The sequence below is a fragment of the Callithrix jacchus genome, chromosome 14 (assembly GCF_049354715.1).
Source record: "Callithrix jacchus isolate 240 chromosome 14, calJac240_pri, whole genome shotgun sequence".
NCBI classification, from domain to species: Eukaryota; Metazoa; Chordata; class Mammalia; order Primates; family Cebidae; genus Callithrix; species Callithrix jacchus.
In genome coordinates, this window is record NC_133515.1 from 41,693,748 (window position 1) to 41,721,134 (window position 27,387).

General features: G+C 39.9%; 1 protein-coding gene across 13 annotated transcripts in view; it reads left to right on the forward strand.

Annotated features, from left to right (window-relative positions):
- The window catches only part of ALMS1 (ALMS1 centrosome and basal body associated protein), a 225,484-nt gene that overhangs the window by 136,052 nt on the left and 62,045 nt on the right, over positions 1-27,387 (forward strand). For 8 of the 13 annotated variants that reach the window (XR_013526474.1, XR_004733517.3, XR_008476280.2 and 5 more), the window contains 2 exons: positions 2,674-2,799; positions 18,255-18,425. Coding sequence is in view for 8 of the 13 variants with exons in the window: in XM_035272302.3 (XP_035128193.3) it covers positions 2,674-2,799; positions 18,255-18,425 (297 nt within the window). In the remaining 5 variants the exon portion in view is untranslated. Of the gene's footprint in view, positions 1-2,673; positions 2,800-18,254; positions 18,426-22,331; positions 22,693-27,387 lie in introns of those variants that run through there. The other 5 variants (XR_013526473.1, XM_035272305.3, XM_078349078.1 and 2 more) reach the window with 2 other exon arrangements.

A 27,387-nucleotide genomic window follows, 5' to 3' on the forward strand; every position in this document is an offset into this window, starting at 1 on the left:
TGAGCTGCTTGTGGGAGGGGTGACACAAGCACCCCAGTGGGATTGTTCTAGGTCAGACCTGAAGCCAGCACACACTGGGTCTCACCTGAGGTCTACAGTAACCACTTCCTGGATACTGCCTATGTTTGCTCAAGACCCTGGGGCTCTACAATCAAAAGATGGCAGAACCAGGTAGTCTTGTGTGCTTCCCTTCAGGGTGGTGATTTCCCCTGGCCCTAGGCAGGTCCAGAATTGCTGTCTGGGAACCATGACCTGAAGTCAGAAACAGTGCTTTATTCTGCTGTGGCTGAACTGGCATCCATGCCACAAGACAAAGTTCTTCCCATTCTTTCCTCTTTTTTCCATAAACAGAGAAGTCACTCCCCATGGCCACCACTGCCCCAGGTTTGTGGTGAGTATTGCTTGCTTACCACTGATACTCATTCAAGGCCCAAGGGCTCTTTTGTCATTTGGGATGGATGTTGCTAGGCCTGGGACTCTCCCTTCAGGGCAGTGGGCTCCCCTCTGGCCCAACGCAGGTCCAGAAATGCCATTCACAAGCCAAGACCTGGAATTAGGAACTCCTGGAGCCTACTTGGTACTCTACCCCTCTGTGGCTGAGCTGGCACCTAACTGCAGAACAAAGTCCTAGTTAATCTTCCATCTCCTTTTCTCAGACAAAGGGAGCCTCTCTCTCCTCATAGCCACCATATTTGGGAATGTGCTGGGTCACATCTGAAGCCAGCACATCTCTAGAGTCACCCAGGTGAGAACTGCCTCCCTACCACTGCTGACTATTCGGGACCCAAGTGCTCTTCAGTCAGCAGATGATGAATCCCACTGGGACTGGGTCCTTCCTTGCAAGGCAGCGGGTTCCTTTCTGGCCCAGGGTGTGTCTAGAAATGGTGTCCAGAAGCTAAGTCATAGAATAGAGGCCTTAGGACTCTGCCTGGCATCTCTGTCATATCTTGGCTGAGCTGGTATACAGGTCAAGACAAAGGCCTACTTAATCTTCCGTCTTCCCAAATTGAAAGGAAGGAATCTCTCCTGAAGCTGCAAGCTGTGCTGCCTGGGTTTGGGTGTGGAGTGGCACAAGTGCTCCCTTAGCCATTTTGGCTGGTGTCTTACTGGGTTGCATGCCCCCCAAGTCCACTGGCTCTGATTCCAGTGCATCACCAAGACTTTACTGGAAATTGCATTTCTTATTACTTTAGGCTATGGTATAAGCTATTTTATCACAGAAACCCTAAATTGCAGATAAGTAGTCTAGAGCAGATAACTGAGCTGCATGTGTGGTGGCTCTGGCATCCTTCCATCTCTGGAAGTGTGACTTCCATTTCTGGGTCTAGAGTAACTGCTACAGCCATCATGGTTTGCAGTACCTAGGAAGTGGGGGTCTTTAATGGTATACCTTTATCGGAATGCCTCAAAGTTGCACACATTCTCGCGCTCATCCTGCGGGAAGAACAAAGTTATTCACATGTGCATACATGGCTGTGTGGGAGATTGGATAACATAGTATATAGATGTAAGGAGGAGGGGAAGTTGGACACGAGAGGACATTTGACAGTTTCTACCAATCATGAACGAAAAACTAATGTATGGAAAAAAGTTAAACCTCCATAATAAGTGCATATTTTAAAAGTGAGGTTCCATTTACCCCTATTAGCAATTAATCATTTCTTAATGACTATACATATGCTGTTGGAAGAGTAAATAGTCACAGACAGTAAGCAATTTAGCCATCAGTACTTTTTTTTTAAAACTTCATAAATGGTGTAGTTTTTCACTTTGAGAAGAGAATTTATCTCAGGTGGATCATGGGGGAGAATAAGTATAAGTCAGAAAGTCTTCATTCTCAGAATTCTTTATAATTGGACATTTAACTCAACCTAAATTTTCAACATTAGAGTAAGAGTTGACTATATTTAACCTGTGGTATAACCATAGAAGTGTGAAGAATAGGAAGTAAATGAATATTATAAATATAAAGTAGAAAAGCTGAATTTCAAATTATGCATACTGTATGCAGACAGCTTTGTAAACACATAAAAAACAGGAAAAGATGGGTAAGTTATACATTAAAATGTTAATAATAATTATCCTTGAGTGGTAGGACTTGTAGTTTTTACTTTTATATTTCTTAATATTGAAAATTAATAGTCTTGCAGTAGAAACTGTTTTGAAGCTCTGTCACGTAGATGAGAATTAGACTTAAGGTCTATGACTCTGAAAGCAGAATAAGACCAGTATAAATGGTTAATTATGACCAGTGGATTCAATGTAAGATAAGATATTTTTTTGTTAGAGTCATCTATATATGGAATGGAATGTTAAAAAGTCATCTCAATGAAACCTATCCCTACCATTCTATTTAAACTCTCTTTTCTCCACATTTTAAACCCCAATTTCTCCTGTATGCTTGATTACCCTCAGCATTTCTGTATTTTCCCTGTATCACTTATAATTTATTAAAATGCTAGATAATTTACTCATTTAGTATGTTAATTATTTACTCTATATTTTCCTCCTCAGAATTCTCATTCTTCTTGAAGGCAGAGATACATTTCTGTTTATTTACTCATATATTCCAAATATCATGAACACTGCCTGGCACATAGAAGGCATTCCATATTTCTTCAATGAATTGATAAATGTTTTTCTTATTAATTGTTCTGATTTTTACCTCCTTAGGTCAGCCTTTATTATTGCCATATAAGCCTTCTGGTAGTATGAAGATGTACTATGTTCCACAGTTAAGACAAATCCCTCCATCTTTGGATTCCAAATCAGATACCACCGTTGAAAGCTCCCATTCAGGTATTATGCAGAAATTATTCAAAGTTTTATTATTTGAGATTTTATTTTGTGTTGACTAGTTGAATCTGGAGTAACAAAAGTCAAGTGCTCTTTAATTTTTCAGTGAAATATGGAACTTTTCATACCTTGATCTCTGGTTCAGAGAGGTGAGTTATTTGATCAGATATATTATATACACATAAGCGTTTGTAAATATTTGATGAAGGAAATTGTATGGATCATTATTTGGGTTAGTGGGCTCCATCTAGGGCAAAGTTTCTAAGCTTTCTTGGTTTCCGCACCATTAATGTTTCATTGATTTATTTTCTCTGCTTTATGTATAATAAATAATTAGTTTTAGTGTTTCATGGATTTATTTTCTCAGCTTTATGTATAATAAACAATTAGTTTTTTCAAATAGCAACTAAAGAATTAGGACATAAATACTAATTGTTTTGATCTAATGACTTATTTAACAAAATTGTTATTTCTTTTTGGTTTTGGTGTTTAAAAGAAAATTTTGTTCATAAATAACCACGGTTACTTACTAATGACATATGTGTAGTTGTTAGACATTGTGCACCTTCCCAAACGATGAGATGAGATTGAACACTCTTATTTTCTGCTTTTTATTACAGCAGCTGCCAAAAATCCAGATTTTGCAAAGGCACAACAGCATTGAACGGAACATAGCACTATCTGATGTTGACACTTTGACCTTGAGCTAGTAGTTTATCACGGTCCTTTCTCTAGAATTTAAAAATATCTTGTAGCATCCCTGTGAATCCACTACAGAGGAACTGCAGAGTTAGGAAGTGAATACTACCCCAGGGAGGGACTAGATAAGTATTTCCTGTGGGGATTTTAAGTTAAGGGTGCAGAATTGGTCTTGTGTAGAGTTTTGATTGGTGGGACAGTGTTTTGAGTTGTCCACAGACATGACTTGGTTTACTTTAGACAAATTGTTTTTTCCATGATTGTCCATAAATATCACTATATGTATAGAAATTACAAAGAAAGGAAAAGTTGTTCCTGGTCTTAGGTAGACATTTTAGTTACTTTTATATGAAAGAGAACCAAAGTAGCTTCTGATGGTAACTGCATTAAAGCCTCTTATATAGCCTTGCTTAATTTCCCATAATGATGGCATTGAAAAAAGAACCACAAAAATACTCACCAAAAGTTACAATTAAGTTTATTGCATAAATGCAGAAATGTTTACTCCTTGCAAGGCTATGGTTTTAAAAACACTCTTATTGGCGACCAGAAAGAAAACAAGCTCACTTATTGATTATAGGTAGAAACATCTTATATCCCACTCACTCATACTTCAAAAGACAGAATGTCTGTGAACAGTAGAAACCTGTTCAGATGTGCCAATACTTTCTGAGGCCTCCATTGTCCTACCATCCATATATGTCACTAGCACTTCCATCTGGTTGGAGAGATTAACTTAGAGAAAGATTGAACAGTGTGGGTAATGAGAGAAGAAAATGACTCAGGAGTGGCACAGTGTATCCTGAGAAATATAGTGTCTGTAATAAAGTACTGTATGCATCAGTATGACAAGAAAAGATCTAGTTGCCATACACACTTGAGATTGTTTTTTTATGTTCACCATCTATGCTGAGAGTGAGGAAGTTGGGAATAGAAAAAAATCCTTTCTCAGACACGTAGACCTATACTAGATGAAAACCTAGGAATTTTTCTAATTCCTAGCCGTTATCTATGAATATGTTTGTACATCTATAGCTATGAGAGGAGCCAATTAGCATTTGGGGACAAAAGCAAGACATACATCATTGTTAGCAAATATTTGGGCCAAATAATTGTTCTTCAATGAGAATAAGTAAATAATAGAATGCATAAGATCCAAATAGCAACAACAATGACAAAAAACCAAGGCAACAGCCATCCGAAGCCTTTCCGAAGAAAGAGATAAATGTTTGGAAATTAACCAGTCTTAATAGCAAGCCAGGGAGTATTTATTCAAGAAAAATGGCTGTATCCCTCTGAGAAGAGTAAGCGTTGTCATTTTAACTTGCCCTAGTCGTCCCATTCCCAGTACTTCAGCTCAGTGATAGCCTTAAGAAATACAGCTTTCTTTCCCAAGACCAAAGGAAGCAAAATGGAGCTGGATCTCTTTTTAAACTTCCTTCCCAAAGAATTGTCAATATTTGACCTATCTAGTGGTTCCATGGAAAAGTCCACTGAAAAGGCTTGTCTTTACTTGACCTGACTGGGAACCATCCAGTTCTAAAGGCCTCTGGTGAAGGGGAGGGAAAGATGTTTATCAAAAACATTTACAGGCAAGAATTTTAATGTTAAAATGGCTGAGGTGAAGACCAACAGTTGAGGTAAACAGTAAACTAACTGAAAAGCTTAAAAGGAAAACTTAAGGATAAGAGGTTGATGGATGCTTTGAAAGGCTCTGACATATTCCTAAGACTCTGGGAGATCCCATACAGTCATAGGCCTGTGTATTCTCAGGAAAGACCCCAGGGGCCTCGTGTTATCTCTGGCTGATGTTGAGGCTCTATACAAGAAGAAAAGGGAAGGCTAAGGTAGAGTTGACAGCTGCCTAGGTCAGTGCTGAAGATATATCCCAATATGTGCATGGAGCCATTTGATGAAGGCAGGAGATTTATTGGTTCTAGGCATTTAAGGAAATCTGTTCAGGCATTAGCTGACCACTAAGCTAATTGAGTAGTAACTGCAGTGGCCACACATAACAAAGAATATAGACTTTACAGAATTAGTTTAGAAAAGTTATTAAACAAACAACACAAAGTAACAACAAACCCAGGGATGGAAGTAGAATCTGATTTCCAGAGTTGCTACGTTGTATTATTTAAATTTCCAGGCCAGGTGCGATGGCTCACTCCTATAATACGAGCACTTTGGGAGGCCGAGATGGGAGGATTGCCTGAGCCCAGGAGTTTGAGATCAACCTGGGCAATAGGAAGACCATGTCTCTGCAAAAAATTAAAAGTTAGCAAGGCATGATGGCCTATGCCTGTAGTCCCAGCTACTTGGAAGGATGAGGCATGCGTATCACTTGAACCTCAGAGTTTATAACTGCAGTGAGCTCTGATTGTGCCACTGCACTCCAGTCTGGGCAACAGAGTGAGACCATGTCTCAAAGAACAAAAACAAAAAAACACGGTCAACAAAACAAAAAAATATATGTTAGACTTTATCAGAATTCAAAACTTCTGTACACAAAACACAGTCAGCAGAATGAAAAGGTGAATCACAGGAGAAAATACTTGCAAATCATTTATCTGATGAGGGATTAATATCTAGAATATGTAAGGAACTCTTACAACAATAACCCAAATAATCTAATCCATAAATGGGCACAGAATCTGATGGACATTTCTCTAAGGAAGACCTGCAAATAGCCAGTAGGCGCATGGAAATCTCTACATCATTAATCATGAGTGAAATACCACCCCAAAACCACAGTAAGAAGATACCACTTCACATCCATTAGAATTACTTACTTTAGAAAACGAACAGAATGGAACATTGTCAGTGTTGTCAGGGACATGGAGAATTTGGAACCCTTGCTTATTGCTGGCAGGAATGTAAAATGGTATAGCCAATATGAAAAACATTGTGGCTGTTCCTCAAAAAAATAAACATAGAATTATAGTATGATCCAGTAATTCCACTTTTAAATATATACCCCAGCTAAGTGAAAGTAGGATCTTGAAGAGCTATTCATATACCCAATAACAGCATTATTCACAATTGGCCAAGAGGTGGAAACAACCCAAATGTCTATTGATCTATGAATGGATAAACAAAATGTGATGTATATGTGCAATGAAGTATTATTCAGCCTTAAAGAAGAATGAAATTCTGATACATGCTACAATATATTATGTTTTATGTATGTTTTACCACAGTTAAAAAAACTTAAAAAGCTACCAAAAAAAAACTTAATTGAATTTTGAAAGTAGAAATCTATCTTTCAAATCACTGTTGAGTATATGAAATTAGCAAAATAATAGAACAAGAAACAGGAAACTTTAAGATAGTGTAAACAAATCAGATGAGTAGAACAGTGAGATGTCTTTAGCTATGATAAATAATTTTAGCATACATTGATATTGTCTCATACATGTATTTAAGTTCAAATACATATATTTAACAAAAGAGGAGAGAAAGAATTTTAAAAGTACGGGTGTTTTGTGCATGGACTCTACCCTTTATGAACATATGACTATGGGAGGAGTATGTGATGAAAGACGGCAAACTTCGTTCTCGAAGTTCAGTGTAGTCCTCAGGTTTGCCTTTTTTTTTTTTTAATTGCATTTCAGGTTTTGGGGTACATGTGCAGAACACACAAAATAGTTGCATAGGCAGTGTGATTTGCTGCCTTCCTCCCCTTCACCCACATCTGGCATTTCTCCCCATGCTATCCCTCCCCAGCTCCCCCCCATTGTCCCTCCCCTTTTCCCCCCAATAGACCCCAGTGTGTAGTGCTCCCCTCCCTGCGTCCATGTGTTCTCATTGCTCATCACCCGCCTATGAGTGAGAATATGCGGTATTTCATTTTCTGTTCTTGTGTCAGTTTGCTGAGAATGATGTTCTCCAGATTCATCCATGTCCCTGCAAAGGACACGAACTCATCATTTTTGATTGCTGCATAATATTCCATGGTGTATATGTGCCACATTTTCCCCATCCAGTCTATCATCAATGGGCATTTGGGTTGGTTCCAGGTCTTTGCTATTGTAAACAGTGCTGCAGTGAACATTCGTGTGCATGTGTCCTTACAGTAGAACGATTTATAGTCCTTTGGATATATACCCAGTAATGGGATTGCTGGGTCAAATGGAATTTCTATTTCTAGGTCCTTGAGGAATCACCACATTGTCTTCCACAATGGTTGAACTAATTTACACTCCCACCAGCAGTGTAAAAGTGTTTCTATTTCTCCACATCCTCTCCAGCATCTGTTGTCTCCAGATTTTTTAATGATCACCATTCTAATTGGCGTGAGATGGTATCTCAATGTAGTTTTGATTTGCATTTCTCTGATGACCAGTGATGATGAGCATTTTTTCATATGTTTGTTGGCCTCATGTATGTCTTCTTTTGTAAAGTGTCTGTTCATATCCTTTGCCCATTTTTGAATGGGCTTGTTTGTTTTTTTCCTGTAAATCCATTTTAGTTCTTTGTAAATTCTGGTTATCAGCCCTTTGTCACATGGGTAAACTGCAAAAATTTTTTCCCATTCTGTTGGATGCCGATTCACTCTAATGACTGTTTCTTTTGCCGTGCAGAAGCTGTGGAGTTTGATTAGGTCCCTTTTGTCTATTTTGGCTTTTGTTGCCAATGCTTTTGGTGTTTTGGACATGAAGTCCTTGCCTACTCCTACGTCCTGAATGGTTTTGCCTAGATTTTCTTCTAGGGTTTTTATGGTGCCGGGTCTTGTGTTAAGTATTTAATCTATCTGGAGTTAATTTTAGTGTAAGGTGTCAGGAAGGGATCCAGCTTCTGCTTTCTGCACATGGCTAGTCAGTTTTCCCGACACCATTTATTAAACAGGGAACCCTTTCCCCATTGCTTGTTTTCATCAGGTTTATCAAAGATTGTATGGTTGTAGATATGTTGTGTTGCCTCCGCTGCCTTTGTTCTGTTCCATTGGTCTATATCTCTGTTTTGGTACCAGTACCATGCTGTTTTGATTACTGTAGCCTTGTAGTATAGTTTGAAGTCCGGTAGTGTGATGCTTCCTGTTGTGTTCTTTTTGCTTAGAATTGACTTGTCTATGCGTGCTCTCTTTTGGTTCTGAATGAAGTTCAAGGTGGTTTTTTCCAGTTCTGTGAAGAAAGTCAATGGTAGCTTGATGGGGATAGTGTTGAGTCTGTAAATTACTTTGGGCAGTATGGCCATTTTCACAATATTGATTATTCCTAACCATGAACATGGAATGTTTCTCCATCTGTTTGTGTCCGCTCTTATTTTGTTGAGCAGTGGTTTGTAGTTCTCCTTGAAGAGATCCCTAACATTCCTTGTTAGTTGTATTCCTAGGTATTTTATTCTCTTTGTTGCAATTGTGAATGGCAGTTTGTTCTTGATTTGGCTTTCTTTAAGTCTGTTATTGGTGTTTAGGAATGCTTGTGATTTTTGCACATTGATTTTGTATCCTGAGACTTTGCTGAAGTTGCTTATCAGTTTCAGGAGTATTTGGACTGAGACAATGGGGTCTTCTAGATATACTATCATGTCGTCTGCAAATAGAGATAATTTGGCTTCCTCCTTTCCTATTTGAATACTTTTTATTTCTTTTTCTTGCCTGATTGCTCTGGCTAGAACTTCCAGTACTTATTGAATAGGAGTGGTGAGAAAGGGGATCCTTGCTTAGTGCCAGATTTCAAAGGGAATGCTTCCAGTTTTTGCCCATTCAGTATGATATTGGCTGTTGGTTTGTCATAAATAGCTTTCATTATTTTGAGATACATTCCATCAATACCGAGTTTATTGAGGGTTTTTAGCATAAAGGGCTGTTGAATTTTGTCAAAGGCCTTCTCTGCATGAATTGAGGTAATCATGTGGTTTTTTTTTTTTGGTTCTGTTGATGTGGTGAATTAGGTTTATAGACTTGCGTATGTTGAACCAGCCTTGCATCCCCAGGATGAATCCTACTTGATCATGGTGGATAAGCTTTTTGATGTGCTGTTGCAATCAGCTTGCCACTATTTTATTGAAGATTTTTGCGTCTATGTTCATCATGGATATTGGCCTGAAGTTGTCTTTTTTTGTTGAGTCTCTGCTGGGTTTTGGTATCAGGATGATGTTGGTCTCATAAATTGATTTGGGAAGGATTCCCTCTTTTTGGATTATTTGGAATAGTTTCAGAAGGAATGGTACCAGCTCCTCTTTGTGTGTCTGGTAGAATTCTGCTGTGAACCCATCTGGACTTGGGCTTTTTTTGTATGGTAGGCTCTTAATTGCTGCCTCAACTTCAGACCTTGTTATTGGTCTATTCATAGTTTTGACTTCCTCCTGGTTTAGGCTTGGGAGGACACAAGTGTCCAGGAATTTATCCATTTCTTCCATGTTTACTAGTTTATGTGCATAGAGTTGTTTGTAATATTCTCTGATGATGGTTTGAATTTCTGTGGAATCTGTGGTGATTTCACCTTTATCGTGTTTTATTGCATCTATTTGGTTATTCTCTCTTTTCTTTTTTATCAGTCTGGCTAGTGGTCTGTCTGTTTTGTTGATCTGTTCAAAAAACCAGCTCTTGGATTTATTGATTTTTTGAAGGGTTTTTCGTGTCTCCATCTCCTTCAGTTCTGCTTTGATCTTAGTTCTTTCTTGTCTTCTGCTAGGTTTTGAGTGTTTTTGATCTTGCTCCTCTAGCTCTTTCAATTTTGACAATAGAGTGTCAATTTTGGATCTCTCGACTCTTCTCATGTGGGCACTTATTGCTATATATTTTCCTCTACAGAATGCTTTAACTGTGTCCCAGAGATTCTGGTATGTTGTGTCTTTGTTCTCGTTGGTTTCGAAGAACTTCTTTATTTCTGCCTTTATTTCATTGTTTATCCAGTCAACATTCAAAAGTCAGTTGTTCAGTTTCCATGAAGCTGTGCGATTCTGAGTTAGTTTCTGAATTCTGAGTTCTAACTTGATTGCACTATTTTCTGAGAGACTGTTTGTTATGATTTCAGTTGTTTTGCATTTGCTGAGGAGTGATTTACTTCCAATTATGTTGTCAGTTTTAGAGTAGGTGTGATGTGGTGCTGAGAGGAATGTATGTTCTGTGGGTTTGGGGTAGAGAATTCTGTAAATGTCTATCAGGTTTGCTTGTTCCAGCCAGGTCTGAGTTCAAGTCCTGGATATCCTTGTTAATTTTTTGTCTGGTCAATCTGTCTAATATTGACAGTGGAGTGTTAAAGTCTCCCACTATTATTGTGTGGCAGTCTAAGTCTCTTTGTAAGTCGTTAAGAACTTGCCTTATATATCTGGGTGCTCCTGTATTGGGTCCATATATATTTAGGATCGTTAGCTCTTCTTGTTGTATCGATCCTTTCACCATTATGTAATGGCCTTCTTTGTCTCTTTTGATCCTTGTTGCTTTAAAGTCTATTTTATCAGAGACGAGAATTGCAACTCCTGCTTTTTTTTGCTCTCCATTAGCTTGGTAAATCTTCCTCCATCCCTTTATTTTGAGCCTTTGTGTATCCTTGCATGTGAGATGGGTTTCCTGGATACAGCACACTGATGGGTTTGGCTTTTTATCCAATTTGCCAGTCTGTGTCTTTTGATTGGTGCATTTAGCCCATTTACATTTAGGGTTAATATTGTTATTTATGAATTTGCTACTGCCATTTTGCTGCTAGCTGGCTGTTTTGCCCGTTAGTTGATGCAGATTCTTCATTTTGTTGATGCTCTTTAGCATTTGGTATGTTTTTGGAGTGGCTGGTACTGGTTGTTTCTTTCTATGTGTACTGCCTCTTTCAGGAGCTCTTGTAAAGCAGGCCTGGTGGTGACAAAATCTCTGAGTACTTGCTTGTTCGCAAAGGATTTTATTTTTCCTTCACTTACGAAGCTCAGTTTGGCTGGATATGAAATTCTGAGTTGAAAGTTCTTTTCTTTAAGGATGTTGAGTATTGGCCCCCACTTTCTTCTGGCTTGTAGGGTTTCTGCTGAGAGATCTGCTGTGAGTCTGATGGGCTTCCCTTTGTGGGTGACCCGACCTTTCTCTCTGGCTGCCCTTAGTGTTTTCTCCTTCATTTCAACCCTGGTGAATCTGACAATTATGTGCCTTGGGGTTGCTCTTCTTGCAGAGTATCTTTGTGGTGTTCTCTGTATTTCCTGGACTTGAATATTGGCCTGCCTTGCTAGGTTGGGGAAATTTTCCTGGATAATATCCCGAAGAGTATTTTCCAGCTTGGATTCATTCTCTTCGTCACATTCAGGTACACCTATCAAACGTAGATTAGGTCTCTTCACATAGTCCCACATTTCTTGGAGGCTTTTTCATTCCTTTTTGCGCTTTTTTCTCTCATCTTGCCTTCTCGTTGTCTTTCATTGAGTTAATCTTCGACCTCTGATGTCCTTTCTTCTGCTTGGTCAGTTCGGCTGTTGAAACTTGTGCATGCTTCGCGAAGCTCTCGTGTTGTGCTTTTCAGCTTCTTCAGTTCACTCATATTCCTCTCTAAGTTGTTCATTCTTGTTATCATTTACTCAAATCTTTTTTCAAGGTTCTTAGTTTCTTTGCATTGAGTTAGAACATGTTCTTTTAGCTCACGGAAGTTTCTCATTACTCACCTTCTGAAGTCTGATTCTGTCATTTCATCACACTCATTCTCCATCCAGCTTTGTTCCCTTGCTGGTGAGGAGTTGTGGTCCCTTGTAGGAGGTGAGGTGTTCTGGTTTCGGGTGTTTTCCTCCTTTTTGCTCTGGTTTCTTCCCATCTTTGTGGATTTATCCACCTGTCATCTGAGTAGTTGCTGATTTTCCGATTGGGTCTCTGAGTGGACGTCCGGATTGTTGATGAAGTATTTCTGTTTCTTAGTTTTCCTTCTAACAGTCTGGCCCCTCTGCTGTAGGACTGCTGAGGTCCACTCCAGGCCCTGCTTGCCTGGGGAACACCTGTAGCAACTGCAGAACCGTGAGGGTTGCTACCAGTTTCTTCTGCTATCTTTGTCCCTGAATGATGCCCGCCAAATGTCAGTCTGATCAGTCCTTTGTGAGGTGACTCTTTGGATATACGGGGGTCAGGGAGCTACTTGAGGATACAGTCTGTACTTTATAGGAGCTCAAGTGCTGAGCTGTGAGCTCTGTTGTTCATTCAGGGCTGCTAGGCAGGTACGTTTATGTCTGCTGCACCAGAACTCATAAAGCCCCTGTTTTTCCTCAGATGCTCTGTCCCAGGGAGTTAGGGCTTTATTTATGAGTATCCGTTGCACTGTCCTGCCCAGCAAGGAGGCAGTCTAGTCACTGCCGCCTGCAGAGGCTACACTGAGCTGCTCTCGGGTCCGCCCTGCTGCCATGGGTTCCGCCCTGCTGCCATGTGTAATTCCCTGCAGTCCTGTTTATATGGGTGTGGTTAGAACTACTGTGGGGAAGGTGGCCCGCCTCTGTAATGGTGGACTCTCTCTGTTATGGCGGGTTGCCTCGGCAATGGCAGGCTGAGTCAGCAATGGCAGAGTACCTCCGTAGGGGTCGAGTGCCTTGGTAATGGCGGATGCCCCTCCCCCACCGAGCTGCACCATCCTGGGGTCAGCTGTGCTTGCCATGAAACTCTCAACCCCGAGTGTTTCCAGTTGCTGTTTTGTTTGTTTTTGTGGGGGTGGGACCCGCTGAGCCTGATCACCTGGCTCCCTGCCTCAGAGCCGTTTTTTTTTTTTTTTTTTTTTTTAAGTTGAATGGTTGACTCTCTCCCAGGTGTTCCAGTCGCCTGCTGAAAGGGGCCCGGGATCTGTGTGGTTTCCCATGCGTTGACCCACTGTGCCGGCTGAAACAACATTGCTGCCCAGGAACCTCCTGGCCTGGCTTTCCATTTAAGTCCTGTTTAATCAGATGAACGTGCTAATCTGCCTTCTGAAATCTCCATTTGCCTGTTTAACAGGGCAACCAAACCGGTGTGTTATGTACAGAGTGCCACTGTGCTGCGGTGCCTGCCCAAACAGCCACACCTCCCCAAACAGCTGTGCTGGCAGCCGGTGGGACTCTTACACCTGGGAATCTCCTGGTTTGTGGGCAATAAAGATACGTCTGGAGATGTGGTGTCCACTCACCCTCTGCGCTTTCACTGAGAGCTGCAATCCTGTGTTGGTCCTACAGCACCATCTTCCCTCTATCTCCTCGGGTTTGCCTTTTATAGTGTAAACATCTTATCTGGCTTGCCTGGGTGTGATTCTTGAGTTTGAAGAAATATCTTTTTGATACTGTATCAGGTACATCATCAGGTGGTCAGATTCAGGTTCAGTGAAATGTTGCAAGCCTGGAGGAAAAAGTGGACTCTGGTGGGTCTCTTGAGCAGACAGGATGTCAGTTTCAGCATATGCCTTCTTAAGATATTTTCAGGGGTGATTTTGACCCTCTTTGACAAGGATTTCACCTCACATGCTGACTTTAAACCCTAAATTTCTTTTGAAATGTAACTCTAGTGAAAGAATAGTAATGATTCCTGTATATGTTCACTTAGAAGGATATATAATAACCAAGGTTTAGTTGTTTTATTTTTTATTGTTTCCTTCATACTTTCCTAAATTTTCTACAATGATCAGGTTTCTTGTGTTTTTTTTTGTTTGTTTGTTTGTTTTTTTTGAGATGGAGTTTCGCTCTTGTTTACCCAGGCTGGAGTGCAATGGCGTGATCTCGGCTCACCGCAACCTCCGCCTCCTGGGTTCAGGCAATTCTCCTGCCTCAGCCTGCTGAGTAGCTGGGATTACAGGCACGCACCACCATACCCAGCTAATTTTTTGTATTTTTAGTAGAGACGGGGTTTCACCATGTTGACCAGGATGGTCTCGATCTCTTGACCTCCTGATCCACCCGCCTCAGCCTCCCAAAGTGCTGGGATTACAGGCGTGGGCCACTGCGCCCGGCCCAGGTTTTTTTTTTAAATGATAGGAAGCTGTCAGCTCATATATGTATTTATTCAATTCATACATGTTCATGTGTTTATTCAAACAATAGTTATTAAAGATGTTACCGTGTTCCAAGCAGATATTCTGTGGTAGGTGTTACAATTTCTGTATTGCTCAAAATAAACTATCATGGAGTTTATGTTCACGTTGGGTGACAGATATTAAACCACAAAAAAGTACATAATTATAAATGATAAATGCTTAGAAAATAAAGAGTTCCAAGATAAACAAGTAGACTCAATTTTGTTTTACACACTTGTGAAGGCCTTTTCAAGGAAGAAACTTTTGAGCTGAACTCTAGAGGATAAGGATGAGTTAGGTAGGCAAAGAGTGGAGTGTGAGACTGTTCTGGCCAGAGAGAACAAGACAGGGAAAACCCCTGAAGCAGAAAAGAGCTTGATGCATTTGACAAATGGAAAGAAGGCAGCATGGATTGAAATTTCAACAAATTTAAAGATCTAATTGGTTTTCATAGTGATTTATGAATCAGGCAATATCTCATTCTTTAATATAGAAAAGGGACATTGGGCATGGCAGAGCAGTTGGTTCTGATAAGGTAGCCAGACCAGGAACAAGGAAACACAATACAAACAGCCCCCAGTGTACAATGGTTCCACTTAACTATTTTTTGACTTTATGATGGTATGGAAGTGATACACATTTAGTAGAAACCATACTTCAGTATGGTGTTTAATAAACTATATGAGCTATTTGGTACTGTATTATAAAATAGGCTTCATGTTAGATGATTTTGCCCACTTGTAGGCTACTATTGTAAGTGTTCAGAATATGTTTAAAGTAGGCTGGGCTAAGCTATGATGCTTGGTAGGTTAGGGGCATTAAATACATTTTTGACTTACAGTATTTACAACTTATGATGGACTTAACAGGATATAGCTCCATTGTAAGTGATGGGTCATCTGTAATACCAAAAAAAGCTTATTGATTAACATCAAATTACTTCAGGTGTTACTTTCCTGGTAAAGATGAAAGCAGAGAGAAGTTCCTTTTTACGCCAGCTCAGGGTAAACTGGCCCCTTTTTAAATTAGTTGCTGTGTGAATCTCTTGTTTTTAGAAAAAACTGGCCTAATTTGGGACTTTCCTTCTTAAAGTTTCAGTTTGGTTGTATGGCACAAATGACTACATTTTGATTTGGTCTGTTGGGGTCTAGTGCAGGAGCTTAGTCGAAAACAATGGATTCCCATAAGTTTTCTTTAACAGGGTAGAGCATAGTGGGCAAGGTAGGTTCAAGATCATGCAGGAGCTTATCAATGGTATTAAAATGTTTGGGTTTTATTCTAGTACTACTGCAAGTTACGGTTGATTTATACTTGTAAAGTTTATTCTTGCCACTATGTGGAGAAATGGTTTATAAATGGGAAGGCAGAGAGCCATGCAGGGGCATGTTAAAGTGCAAGCGGAGACACCAGTTAGAAATCTGTTGCTGTAGACAGTACCAGAGATGGTAGGTAGCATCAGTATTCGTATTATCAATAGAGGTAGGGAGAAATGGATAGTCACCTTCCTTTTAGAAATAGTTTCTCCTAGATTTGATGATAGAATACGGAGAGTGAGGGAGAAGAGCATGAAAAAAATGTCTGGAGTGAGCAACTACGTGAATAGAGGTTCCATTTACTGAGTTGGAGATTGAGGAAGAAACAGATTTGGGGAAGATGATCAAAATATCTCATGTTAAAAATGAGATTCTGGCTCGGCACAGTGGCTCACACCTGTAATCCCAATTCTTTGAAGGGCCGAGGTGGGTGTATCACGAGGTCAAGAGATCAAGAGCATCCTGGCCAACATGGTGAAACCCCATCTCTACTAAAAATACAAAAATTAGCTGGATGGTGCACACCTGTAGTCCCAGCTACTTGGTAGGCTGAGGCAGGAGAATTGCTTAAACCTGGGAGGTGGAGGTTGCAGTGAGTCGAGATCATGCCACTGCACTCAAGCCTGGTGACAGAGCAAGACTCAGTCTCAAAAAAAAAAGGGAGGGGAAGAGATTCCTGTTATACCCACATAGAGATGTTAGGTCTTCAATTGAATGTAGGCAGAGTTGGTTTACACATGTTAAGTTTGTGTGCAACACACACCACATGTAAGGTGGCACTATTCACATTATAAATAAATACTTTTATGAAAACACACCGATGTGCGTGAATACCCCAGATCTTTAGTTAGAGTTCTGGAGCAATAATGTTAACTCTTGTGTTGCCCCAAACATAAGTCTATACTTGCAAATATTATAGCTATGCACAGGTACAGGAAAATAAGTATACCTACATTCACTGACACACACACGTGTGACTGCACTCTCAGCTGCCCGTCACCTCCTCTGAGGTTGATTCTCTTGCTCGTTCACCCACTGCTCTCAGAGATTTAATTTTTCCTCACCTGACTGAACTTGACAGAGCCACCTCTCTTGGAGAACAAAGGTGGTGGTGCAGAGTGTGCATGTGCATGCTGCTGCTGGTGTGTACTCCCTAGGAGGATTTGTGAAGAGAATGACCACCATTTACAGTTGTTTGTGTTGTACCACAATGTATAGGTAACTTAAACATTTTTATTTGAGGAAGAGACATCTTTTTCTGATTTCCGTAAAAATGCTGTAAGAGCTAGCTGTGTCCCTGAATGCTAGAGTCAGATGCTCAGAAGAAAGGTCTTGTCCAATGGTATATTATTTGTTGTTCATCAGCATATACATAGGTGGTTGATAAGTTTATCTAGGAAGAGAAGAGAGACCAGTTCTGACTCCTTGAAGAACTCCAGCATTAAGAGATTTGGTAGAAGAAAAGATAATAAGTTTCCAGAGAGGTAGGAGGCAAATAAGAGAAAGTGATGTTACAGAAGTTGAGAAGCGACCAATATAATCTGTCTATTTGGCCTAGAAGGCTTGGTATTATCCTTGCAATCTGTTCTGAAAAACTCTTCATGGCTTACTGTGCACTAAACTGATGAGACTGGTACTTACCCAGCTCTTATTGCCATACACATTCTGGGAGCTCAGGAAATACAGGATCATAGTGGGGAGAAAATCGTTTCATAGAAGATAATTCTGTAGTTAGTATAAACCTTTGTATGTCCAGAAATGTTCTTTTGACTGTTAGATGTGGCATGGGTTATGGATTAATTAATTTTATCAAGGAATGTAGGAATGTTGAAATATATTCTAAAAGAAAATTAAATACTTTCAAATCTTTTACTTATCATCTATCATTTTCCTTTCAGTGTTTTGTCTTTTGTATTGTTGTCAGATTAATCTTCTGGAAACAAAGCTAATTATATTATTCTTTTATTTAAAAATCTTCCATTGTGTTGCATTTCATATACAATAAAGTTTATACTCTTCAACTTGCAATCCCATGTACTGCTGAATTCATTCCAAACAATTATTTTTTAATATCTCCTACCACTCTCCTTAATGTATTCTGTAATCCAGCCTGACTGTATAGTGTCCACTATTCTTACATACTTCTTGTCTTTGCTTATGCTGTAACTTCTGCCCAAAATGCCTTTCTTCCTTCCTCTCCATATCAAAAAACTTTTTTTCCAAGGTACAGTTCATTTTCTCCTACCTCCAAAACCATAGTGAGCTGGAAGTATTCTCTCTCCTGAACTGATTCTCCAGTTTATGTCTTCTCTTATATCATTTGCGTCTCTGCCTTGTTTTATTAGAATTTATGTTACATAGCTTACAACTTCAGTTTGACTGACATTTCCTTCTCATTATCCTACCCATTGTAGTGCTTTCTTCATAGAATTGGTCTAAAAGGCAAATTTTAAAAAAGTCTTTCTCATTATCATGTCCATATTTGTGTTAATTGTATTACTTTCCCCTTTTTCTGTAGGATCCAATGATGCCATTGCTCCAGACTTCCCAGCGCAGGTGCTAGGCACGAGAGATGATGATGTCTCAGCCACTGTTAACATTAAACATAAGGAAGGAATCTACAGTAAGAGGGTAGTGACTAAGGCATCCTTGCCATTGGGGGGAAAACCCTTGCGGAGTGATAGTGCAGGTAACTGGATTGGCTTTATATATTTTGTGGCTTTTTCTCCTCTTTTCATCCTAAATGAGAATATTGTCCAGTCTTTATCCTTTTTTTCTGTTTTGTTTTACAAGCTTTTCTCCTTGCTATTATATTGAGCATATATAAGAAGGTAAAATTTCATAAAATCTTTTGTTATGCTTCAGAGATTTTTGAAAACTATAAACTTCATTTTCACAATGGGGAATAAAATATGATATAACTTTTTAAATGAAATAATATCCAATAAGATCCATAGAAATCTTGATTAAATTACCACAGTTTATCGCTGTCAGATATTACAAACTAATTAATGTCTCATAGGCTGGATTCTGTAGGGAGATATGTAACTCACATGATTAAAAAAAAAATTTTTTTTTTTTTTAGAGACAGGATCTCACTCTATCACCCAGGCTGGAGTGCAAAGACGCAGTTATAGCTCACTGCAGCTTTGAACTCCTGGGTTCAGGTGATCCTCCCACCTCAGCCCCTGAGTAGCTGGGGCCATAGGCACACGCCATCATGTCTGGCTAATATTTTTTATTTTTTCATAGTGATGGGGATCCCGCTAAGTTGCCTGGACTGCTCCTGATCTCCTGGCCTCAAGCTATCCACCCACCTTAGCCTCTCAAGTGCTGGGATTACAGGCTTGAAGCACCACACCCAGCCCCCATGTTGTTTAATTTTCTGCCAACCTTTAAAATTAAGATTTTTGATTTCCCTTGAAAAATCAGAAAATCTGGTTGTCCTTTGGCTTGCATTCATTCATGGCTGTAATCAGCTACAGCTGAGCCATAGCTGTCTCCCTGGAGGCAGGATATCAATTTTCCCGTTTGCTCTCATCCCCACAGCTGAGACCCAGTTGGCTTCATTCATCCACCTTCTCTTTCTGGTCACTGTGGGTGTTTCACTTTCAATCTTATATATAACAGCCACTGGTTTTTTTTTTTAAGAGAGAGTTTCGCTCTTGTTACCTAGGCAGGAGTACAACAGCGTGATCTCGGTTCACTGCCAACCTCTGCCTCCTGGGTTCAAGCGATTCTCCAGCCTCAGCCTCCCGAGTAGATAGGATTACAGGTGCCCGCCACCATACCTGGCTAATTTTTTGTAATTTTAGTAGAGACAGAGTTCCACCATTTTGGCCATGTTGGTCTTGAACTCCTGACTTCAGGTGATCGACCCGCCTCCACCTCTCAAAGTGCTGGGGTTACAGGCATGAGCCACTGTGCCTGGCCCCTACCGTTTTGTAAAAAGCTCTTTTTCTTCTGCACCCCTGATATACTTTTGTAGCTGATAGATGATAATTATTAAATGAAAACTCCAGTAGCCACTGAAAATTCAGTATGTTTACTTACCTTTGTTACATTTATACTTTTTTATTCCTGTGTATAACTATTAGGTGCTACTGATCCTAGGGCAGTTTTTTTTTTCCTTTTTTTTTTTTTATTGCATTTTAGGTTTTGGAGTACATGTGCAGAACATGCAAGATACTTGCATAGGTACACACGTGGCAGTGTGATTTGCTGCCTTCCTCCCCTTCACCCGCATCTGGCATTTCTCCCCATGCTATCCCTCCACAGCTCCCCCCCCTTGTCCCTCCCCTTTTCCCCCCAATAGACCCCAGTGTGCTCTCCATTTGCTTGGTAAATCTTCCTCCATCTCTTTATTTTGAGCCTTTGTGTGTCCTTGCATGTGAGATGGGTTTCCTGGATACAGCACACTGATGGGTTTGGCTTTTTATCCAATTTGCCAGTCTGTGTCTTTTGATTGGTGCATTTAGTCCATTTACATTTAGGGTTAATGTTGTTATGTGTGAATTTGATACTGCCATTTTGCTGCTAGCTGGCTGTTTTGCCCGTTAGTTGATGCAGATTCTTCATTTTGTTGATGCTCTTTAGCATTTGGTATGTTTTTGGAGTGGCTGGTACTGGTTGTTCCTTTCTATGTGTACTGCCTCTTTCAGGAGCTCTTGTAAAGCAGGCCTGGTGGTGACAAAATCTCTGAGTACTTGCTTGTTCGCAAAGGATTTTATTTTTCCTTCACTTATGAAGCTCAGTTTGGCTGGATATGAAATTCTGAGTTGAAAGTTCTTTTCTTTAAGGATGTTGAATATTGGCCCCCACTTTCTTCTGGCTTGTAGGGTTTCTGCTGAGAGATCTGCTGTGAGTCTGATGGGCTTCCCTTTGTGGGTGACCTGACCTTTCTCTCTGGCTGCCCTTAGTGTTTTCTCCTTCATTTCAACCCTGGTGAATCTGACAATTATGTGCCTTGGGGTTGCTCTTCTTGCAGAGTATCTTTGTGGTGTTCTCTGTATTTCCTGGACTTGAATATTGGCCTGCCTTGCTAGGTTGGGGAAATTTTCCTGGATAATATCCCGAAGAGTATTTTCCAGCTTGGATTCGTTCTCTTCGTCACATTCAGGTACACCTATCAAACGTAGATTAGGTCTCTTCACATAGTCCCACATTTCTTGGAGGCTTTTTCATTCCTTTTTGCGCTTTTTTCTCTCATCTTGCCTTCTCGTTGTCTTTCATTGAGTTAATCTTCGACCTCTGATGTCCTTTCTTCTGCTTGGTCAGTTCGGCTGTTGAAACTTGTGCATGCTTCGCGAAGCTCTCGTGTTGTGCTTTTCAGCTCCTTCAGTTCACTCATAGTCCTCTCTAAGTTGTTCATTCTTGTTATCATTTCCTCAAATCTGTTTTCAAGGTTCTTAGTTTCTTTGCATTGAGTTAGAACATGTTCTTTTAGCTCACGGAAGTTTCTCATTACTCACCTTCTGAAGTCTGATTCTGTCATTTCATCACACTCATTCACCGTCTAGCTTTGTTCCCTTGCTGGTGAGGAGTTGTGGTCGCTTGTAGGGGGTGAGGTGTTCTGGTTTCAGGTGTTTTCCTCCTTTTTGCGCTGGTTTCCTCCCATCTTTGTGGATTTATTCACCTGTCATCTGAGTAGTTGCTGATTTTCCGATTGGGTCTCTGAGTGGATGTCCAGATTGTTGATGATGAAGTATTTCTGTTTCTTAGTTTTCCTTCTAACAGTCTGGCCCCTCTGCTGTAGGACTGCTGAGGTCCACTCCAGGCCCTGCTTGCCTGGGGAACACCTGTAGCAGCTGCGGAACAGTAAGGGTTGCTACCAGTTTCTTCTTCTGCTACCTTTGTCACAGAATGATGCCCGCCAAATGTCAGTCTGATCAGTCCTTTGTGAGGTGACTCTTTGGATATACAGGGGTCAGGGAGCTGCTTGAGGAGACAGTCTATACTTCATACTTGAGGAGACAGTCTGTACTTTATAGGAGCTCAGGTGCTGAGCTGTGAGCTCCATTGTTCATTCAGGGCTGCTAGGCAGGTACGTATAAGTCTGCTGCACCAGAACTCATAAAGCCCCTTTTTTCCTCAGGTGCTCTGTCCCGGGGAGTTAGGGCTTTATTTATGAGTATCTGTTGCACTGTCCTACCCAGCAAGGAGGCAGTCTAGTCACTGCCTGCCTGCAGAGGTTGTATTGAGCTGCTCTGGGGTCCGCCCTGCTGCCATGTGTAATTCCTTGCAGTCCTGTTTATATGGGTGTGGTTAGAACTGCCGTGGCAATGGTGGCCCACCTCTGTAGTGGCGGACTCTCTCTGTTATGGTGGGTTGCCTCGGCAACGGCAGGATGCATCAGCAATGGCAGAGTACCTCCGTAGGGGTGGAGTGCCTTGGTAATGGCAGACGCCCCTTCCTCACCAAGCTGCACCATCCTGGGGTCAGCTGTGCTTGCCGTGAAACTCTCAACCCTGAGTGTTTCCAATTGAAGTTTTTTTTGTTTGTTTTTGTGGGGGTGGGACCCGCCGAGCCTGATCACCTGTCTCTCTGCCCCAGAGGCCCCTTTTTTTTTTAAGTTGAACGGTTGACTCTCTTCCAGGTGTTCCAGTCACCTGCTGAAAGGGCGCCAGGATCTGTGTGATGTTCCGTGAGGTGACCCACTGCGCCAGCTGAAATAACATCACTGCCCAGGAATCTCCTGGCCTGGCTTTATGTTTTAAGTCCCGTTTGATTAGATGAATGTGCTAATCTGCCTTCCCAGATCTTCAGTTGCTGGTTTAACAGGGCAACCAGACAAGTGTATTTTGTACGGAGTGCTGCTGCCCTGCAGTGCTGGCTGAAACAGCTGCGCCAGCCGAAACAGCCACACTGGCCAAAACAGCCGCGCTGGCGACCTGTGGGGCTCCTACACCTGGGAATCTCCTCGTCTGTGGGCAATAAAGATCCGTCTGGAAATGCCACGTCCACTCACCCTCTGCACTTTCACTGGGAGCTGCAATCCTGAGTTGCTCCTACAGTGCCATCTTCTCTCTACTCTCCTCCCTAGGGCAGTTTTTTAAACATAGGGAGGCTCTAGACCATAGAACATAGTGTTAATGACGTCATGTGATAGCATTAGTGCCTTTGTGAGGAAAATTAATGAGGTCTGCTTGTTAAAGCACACGTTCATTTCTTTAGATAATTTTTGTTCTACTTCAAGACATGGTTAAGTATTTTTATAAATGCCTTTTGAAATAAGGCAAGAGAAGCATATCTGCCAGCTAACATTGAGAATGCCAGGTAAATAAAAAGAAATAATTTTACAAAATATAGTTCATAGTTGAAAACTGTTATGCACCAGGGGATCCTTTACATGTTTTCCACTGTCCATATGCAAGTAGCAATTAGGTTGAAACAGATAACCCTAAGATCCCACTATCAGATACTTCAGGTGAAGGTAGATGTGGAAAAATTGTCAGAAAACGAAGTGAAGTCCGTCAGAAGTCTGCACAAAAACTCACTAGCTTTACCTCACTCCCAGGCTTCATTTTGTAAGGCTGATATGTTTGAAATAAAGTCAGGTTCAGTTATCTGAGGGCCCCTAGAATCGCCATCTGTTGATCTACTTCCAGAGTTTGCATCCTAAAGAAAAGCCCTCCTTCTGGCTTAGTCCTTAGTGCCATTTCACCTTGGGAGAAGCTGAGCCTTAGAACCTCTTGCCTTAGAGAATCAAAGAAGGATAGAGGAGAGAATGCCTACCTGGAAACTGAACAGTGACCTATGCATTAGCTAAATGAGCTCATAAAATACTGTATCATAAATTCTCAGTGGAGGGGGTGGAATGTAAAGTGAGAAAAATCTCTTCAAAAATAGAACATAAAGAGAAGGGAAACGATTTTTAAAATTCAAGATTGTCCCAAGGTTCAACATCCAAAGCAGGCATTTTATAAAGACAATAGAGAAGGTCAAAAAGAAAGAAAGAAAGGACTAGTGTAGGAATAAATTTCAGAATTGAAAGATATGAGTTTTCATGCCAAAAGGGACTGTCATATACATAAAAATACACATCCAGGGCCGGGGGCGGTGGCTCAAGCCTGTAATCCCAGCACTTTGGGAGGCTGAGGCGGATGGATCACGAGGTCAAGAGATCGAGACCATCCTGGTCAACATGGTGAAACCCGTCTCTACTAAAAATACAAAAAATTAGCTGGGCACGATGGTGCGTGCCTGTAATCCCAGCTACTCAGGAGACTGAGGCAGGAGAATTGCCTGAACCCAGGAGGCAGAGGTTGCGGTGAGCTGAGATCATGCCATTGCACTCCAGCCTGGGTAAACAAGAGTGTAACTCCGTCTCAAAAAAAAAAAAAAAAAAAAAACACACCAAGGCACATGACCTTGACATTTTAAAATTGATTTGGAAAGAGATTCTAACAGCTTCAGAAAGAAAACCTAGATTCCATATAAAGAAATGGAAATGAGATGAGCATCAAACTTCTCAAAAGTAATGAACGGAGTCAGAAACCAAAGGAATAATACCTTAGAATTTGGAGAGAAAATTATTTCACTAAAACAGGGGCGTTTATTTAAGTTGAAAATAAAAAACATGGGATTAAGGAAATGGTTGGGGGCAACACAGGAAACAGGAAACGAATTCTAACTGTGGCAGTGGTACAGAAGGCCGAGAACCGATTCAGATTGAACCCTGCAAGGAAAAAGGCAAATTGATAGGATATGTTATGTGATTGACTGTACTTAGAGGAGATATTCAGTTCTATTTGCAGCTATAAGGATGAAGTAGGGATTGTCACAGAAACTCAAAAAACCTGCAAAAACAAAGCAGTTATTAACTCTTAGGAAAAGCAGAAGTTTGTAATAGAAAATAAATGTAATTTTATTATACTTCCTGGCTTAGCTGTGAACAATAATTATATAACACAATCATATGTAAATGCTAAATATCGATTTAATTGAATATTGATTTAATCACCATGACCATTATTTATGTAACATATGAACACTGAACATTAATATAGGGTTAAAACTTTTCAGAGGATAAGATGAGAGGATATGTATGGGTAGGAGGGTTTTGTAATGAGATCAATCCACAATTGATCTTTGTATATAGTATAAGAATAAATCTCAGAACTGAAAGATATGAGATTGTAATTGATGTTAGAAGGAAATCAATAGATAATTTCTGGAACTTAAAATGATATGGTAATATAAAGCATGTTATTAGGAAATAAGGATATTGATCCTGGAATAAATGGCTAAAGGAGTTGAAAACAGTAGCCTTTAGAAACTGGGAATCTGGAGTGTGTGGGATAGGGAAATGCTGACTTTTCTTATAAGCCTCATGAAACGATTTGACTTTTAAAACATATATATTGTTATTTTGATTAAATCAGAATTTATATTGTCCTTCACCTCAAAAAAGTAAAAAGAAAAAGGGCCAGGCGCGGTGGCTCACGCCTATAATCCCAGTACCTTCGGAGGCCAAGGCAAGTGGATCACTAGGTCAAGAGATTGAGACCATCCTGGTCAACATGGTGAAACCCTGTCTCTACTAAAAATACAAAAATTAGCTGGGCATGGTGGCGCAGCCTGTAGTCCCAGCTACTCGGGAGGCTGAGGTAGGAGAATTGCTTGAACCCAGGAGGCAGAGGTGGCAGTGAGCCAAGATTGCGCCATTGCACTCCAGCCTGGGTAATAAGAGTGAAACTCCATCTCAAAAAAAAAAAAAAAAGAAAAGAAAAAATACATTTGGCAAATACTGACTAAAGAAAAGCTGGTGAATAGCATTAATATAGACAAAATAGAATTCCAGGACAAAAAAACATTAAAGGTAGATGCAAAAGTTTATCTCATAATGATAAAAGGGTCAAATGTGCCAGGAAAGATAAAATTGTGAGCTTATATGTATATCCTCAAACTTATATACAGGAAAAATTACAGGAATGTATAGGTAAATTCAACAATACATTTCAGAAATGTGAAAGATGAGGAAATAGAGGAAGTATTTGAATAATGTAACTAAAAGCTTGACTTATAATATTATGAGGATTTTGCATTTTTAAAAGAACACAGAACATTTGATGAATTTGTTGGTTTCAGAGAACTGATGTTCAAACAAACCAGCTTCACTGACCACACTCTAGCTAAATTAGAACTCAGCAATAAAAATACGGAATAATGAAGGAAAAGAAAAATCTGTTTATAACAGATTGAATGGTGTTCTCCAAAAATTTATGTCCATGGGACTTCAGAATGTGACCTTATTTAGAAATTGGGTCTTTGTAGATGTCATTAGATAAAGATCTCAAGATTAAATCATTTGGATTTAAGATGAGCCCTAAATCTAGTGACTATTGGCCTTATAAAAAGAGGAGAGAAGACCATTGAGGACAGAGGCAGAAATTGAAGTTATGCTGCCACAAGCCAGAGAGTGCCAGGAGTCATTAGAGGCTGGGAGAGACAAGGAAGAATTCCCACCTGAAGCCTTCTCAAGGCCTGTGGCCTAGCTGACACCGTGATTACAGACTTTTAGCCTGTAGCTGTCAAAGATTATATTTCTTTGGTCTAAGCTGCCCAGTATATAGTAATTTGTTATTGCGGCCTTAGGAAACTAATACACTATTCATCTATTTGAAAATTTTAAAATGTACTTTTAAATAACTCAGAAGTTAAAGAGATAAATCATAATGGAGATTACAGTGTATTTAGAACTGAAGGATAACAAAATTTTTAGAAGAGAGCCAAAGTGGTATTTAAGTTTAAAAATAAGAAAAATCCAGTCAAAATCCCAGCAGGTTATTTTTTTTTTAATCAGAAACAAACAAGCTTATTCTAAAATTGATAAGGAAATACAGAATGCCAAGAATAGCCAAGGCAATCTTGAAAAGAAGAACAAATCTAAAGGATTTGCACTATGAGGTATCAAAGCTTATTATAAAGCTGTAGTAATTAAGACAGTGTGATATTGGCACAAGGATGAACAAACTGACCATGAAACAAAATATTCCAGAAACAAATTCATATATATGGATACCTGATTTATGTTAAAGGTACCACTCAATGTGATGGGAGAAGAATTATTTTTGGAGTAAAATGTGCAGAATAAGTTAGATATTCATAGCAAAAAAAAAAAAATTGACTCCCTCACATTATAAAAATCTATTCAAAATGGATTGTAGATTTAAATATAAAAAGGTATAGATAGATGAATGATTCATAGATCTGTCAGAAAATGGAGGAGTATTAATCTGGTGATAGGAAAAGACTTATTAAACTGGATTTCCCCTGCCCCCCCCAAAAAAAGAACCCACAAAGGAAAATATTGACAAATATGGCACATTAAAATGAGAAATTCTAAGAGTCTCTCTGAACCTATTCTGTTTTGGGAAGCTACCTAATAATTAAAAATATATTAAATAAATGTTTAAAAATATTTATAAACAATACCAAATAAGATAGTAAAATGCAAGCCACAGAGTGAGAGAAATATTTGTGATACATGTATCCCACAAAAGACATATCCAGAATATAAAAAAGAATGCCTACAAATCAATATGAAAAAGGTATTCAGACCAATAGAAAAATGGGCAAAAGACTTGAATAGATACTTTACAAAAGAGAATATCTAACAGCCAATTAACATGTGCAAAATATTTCACTTC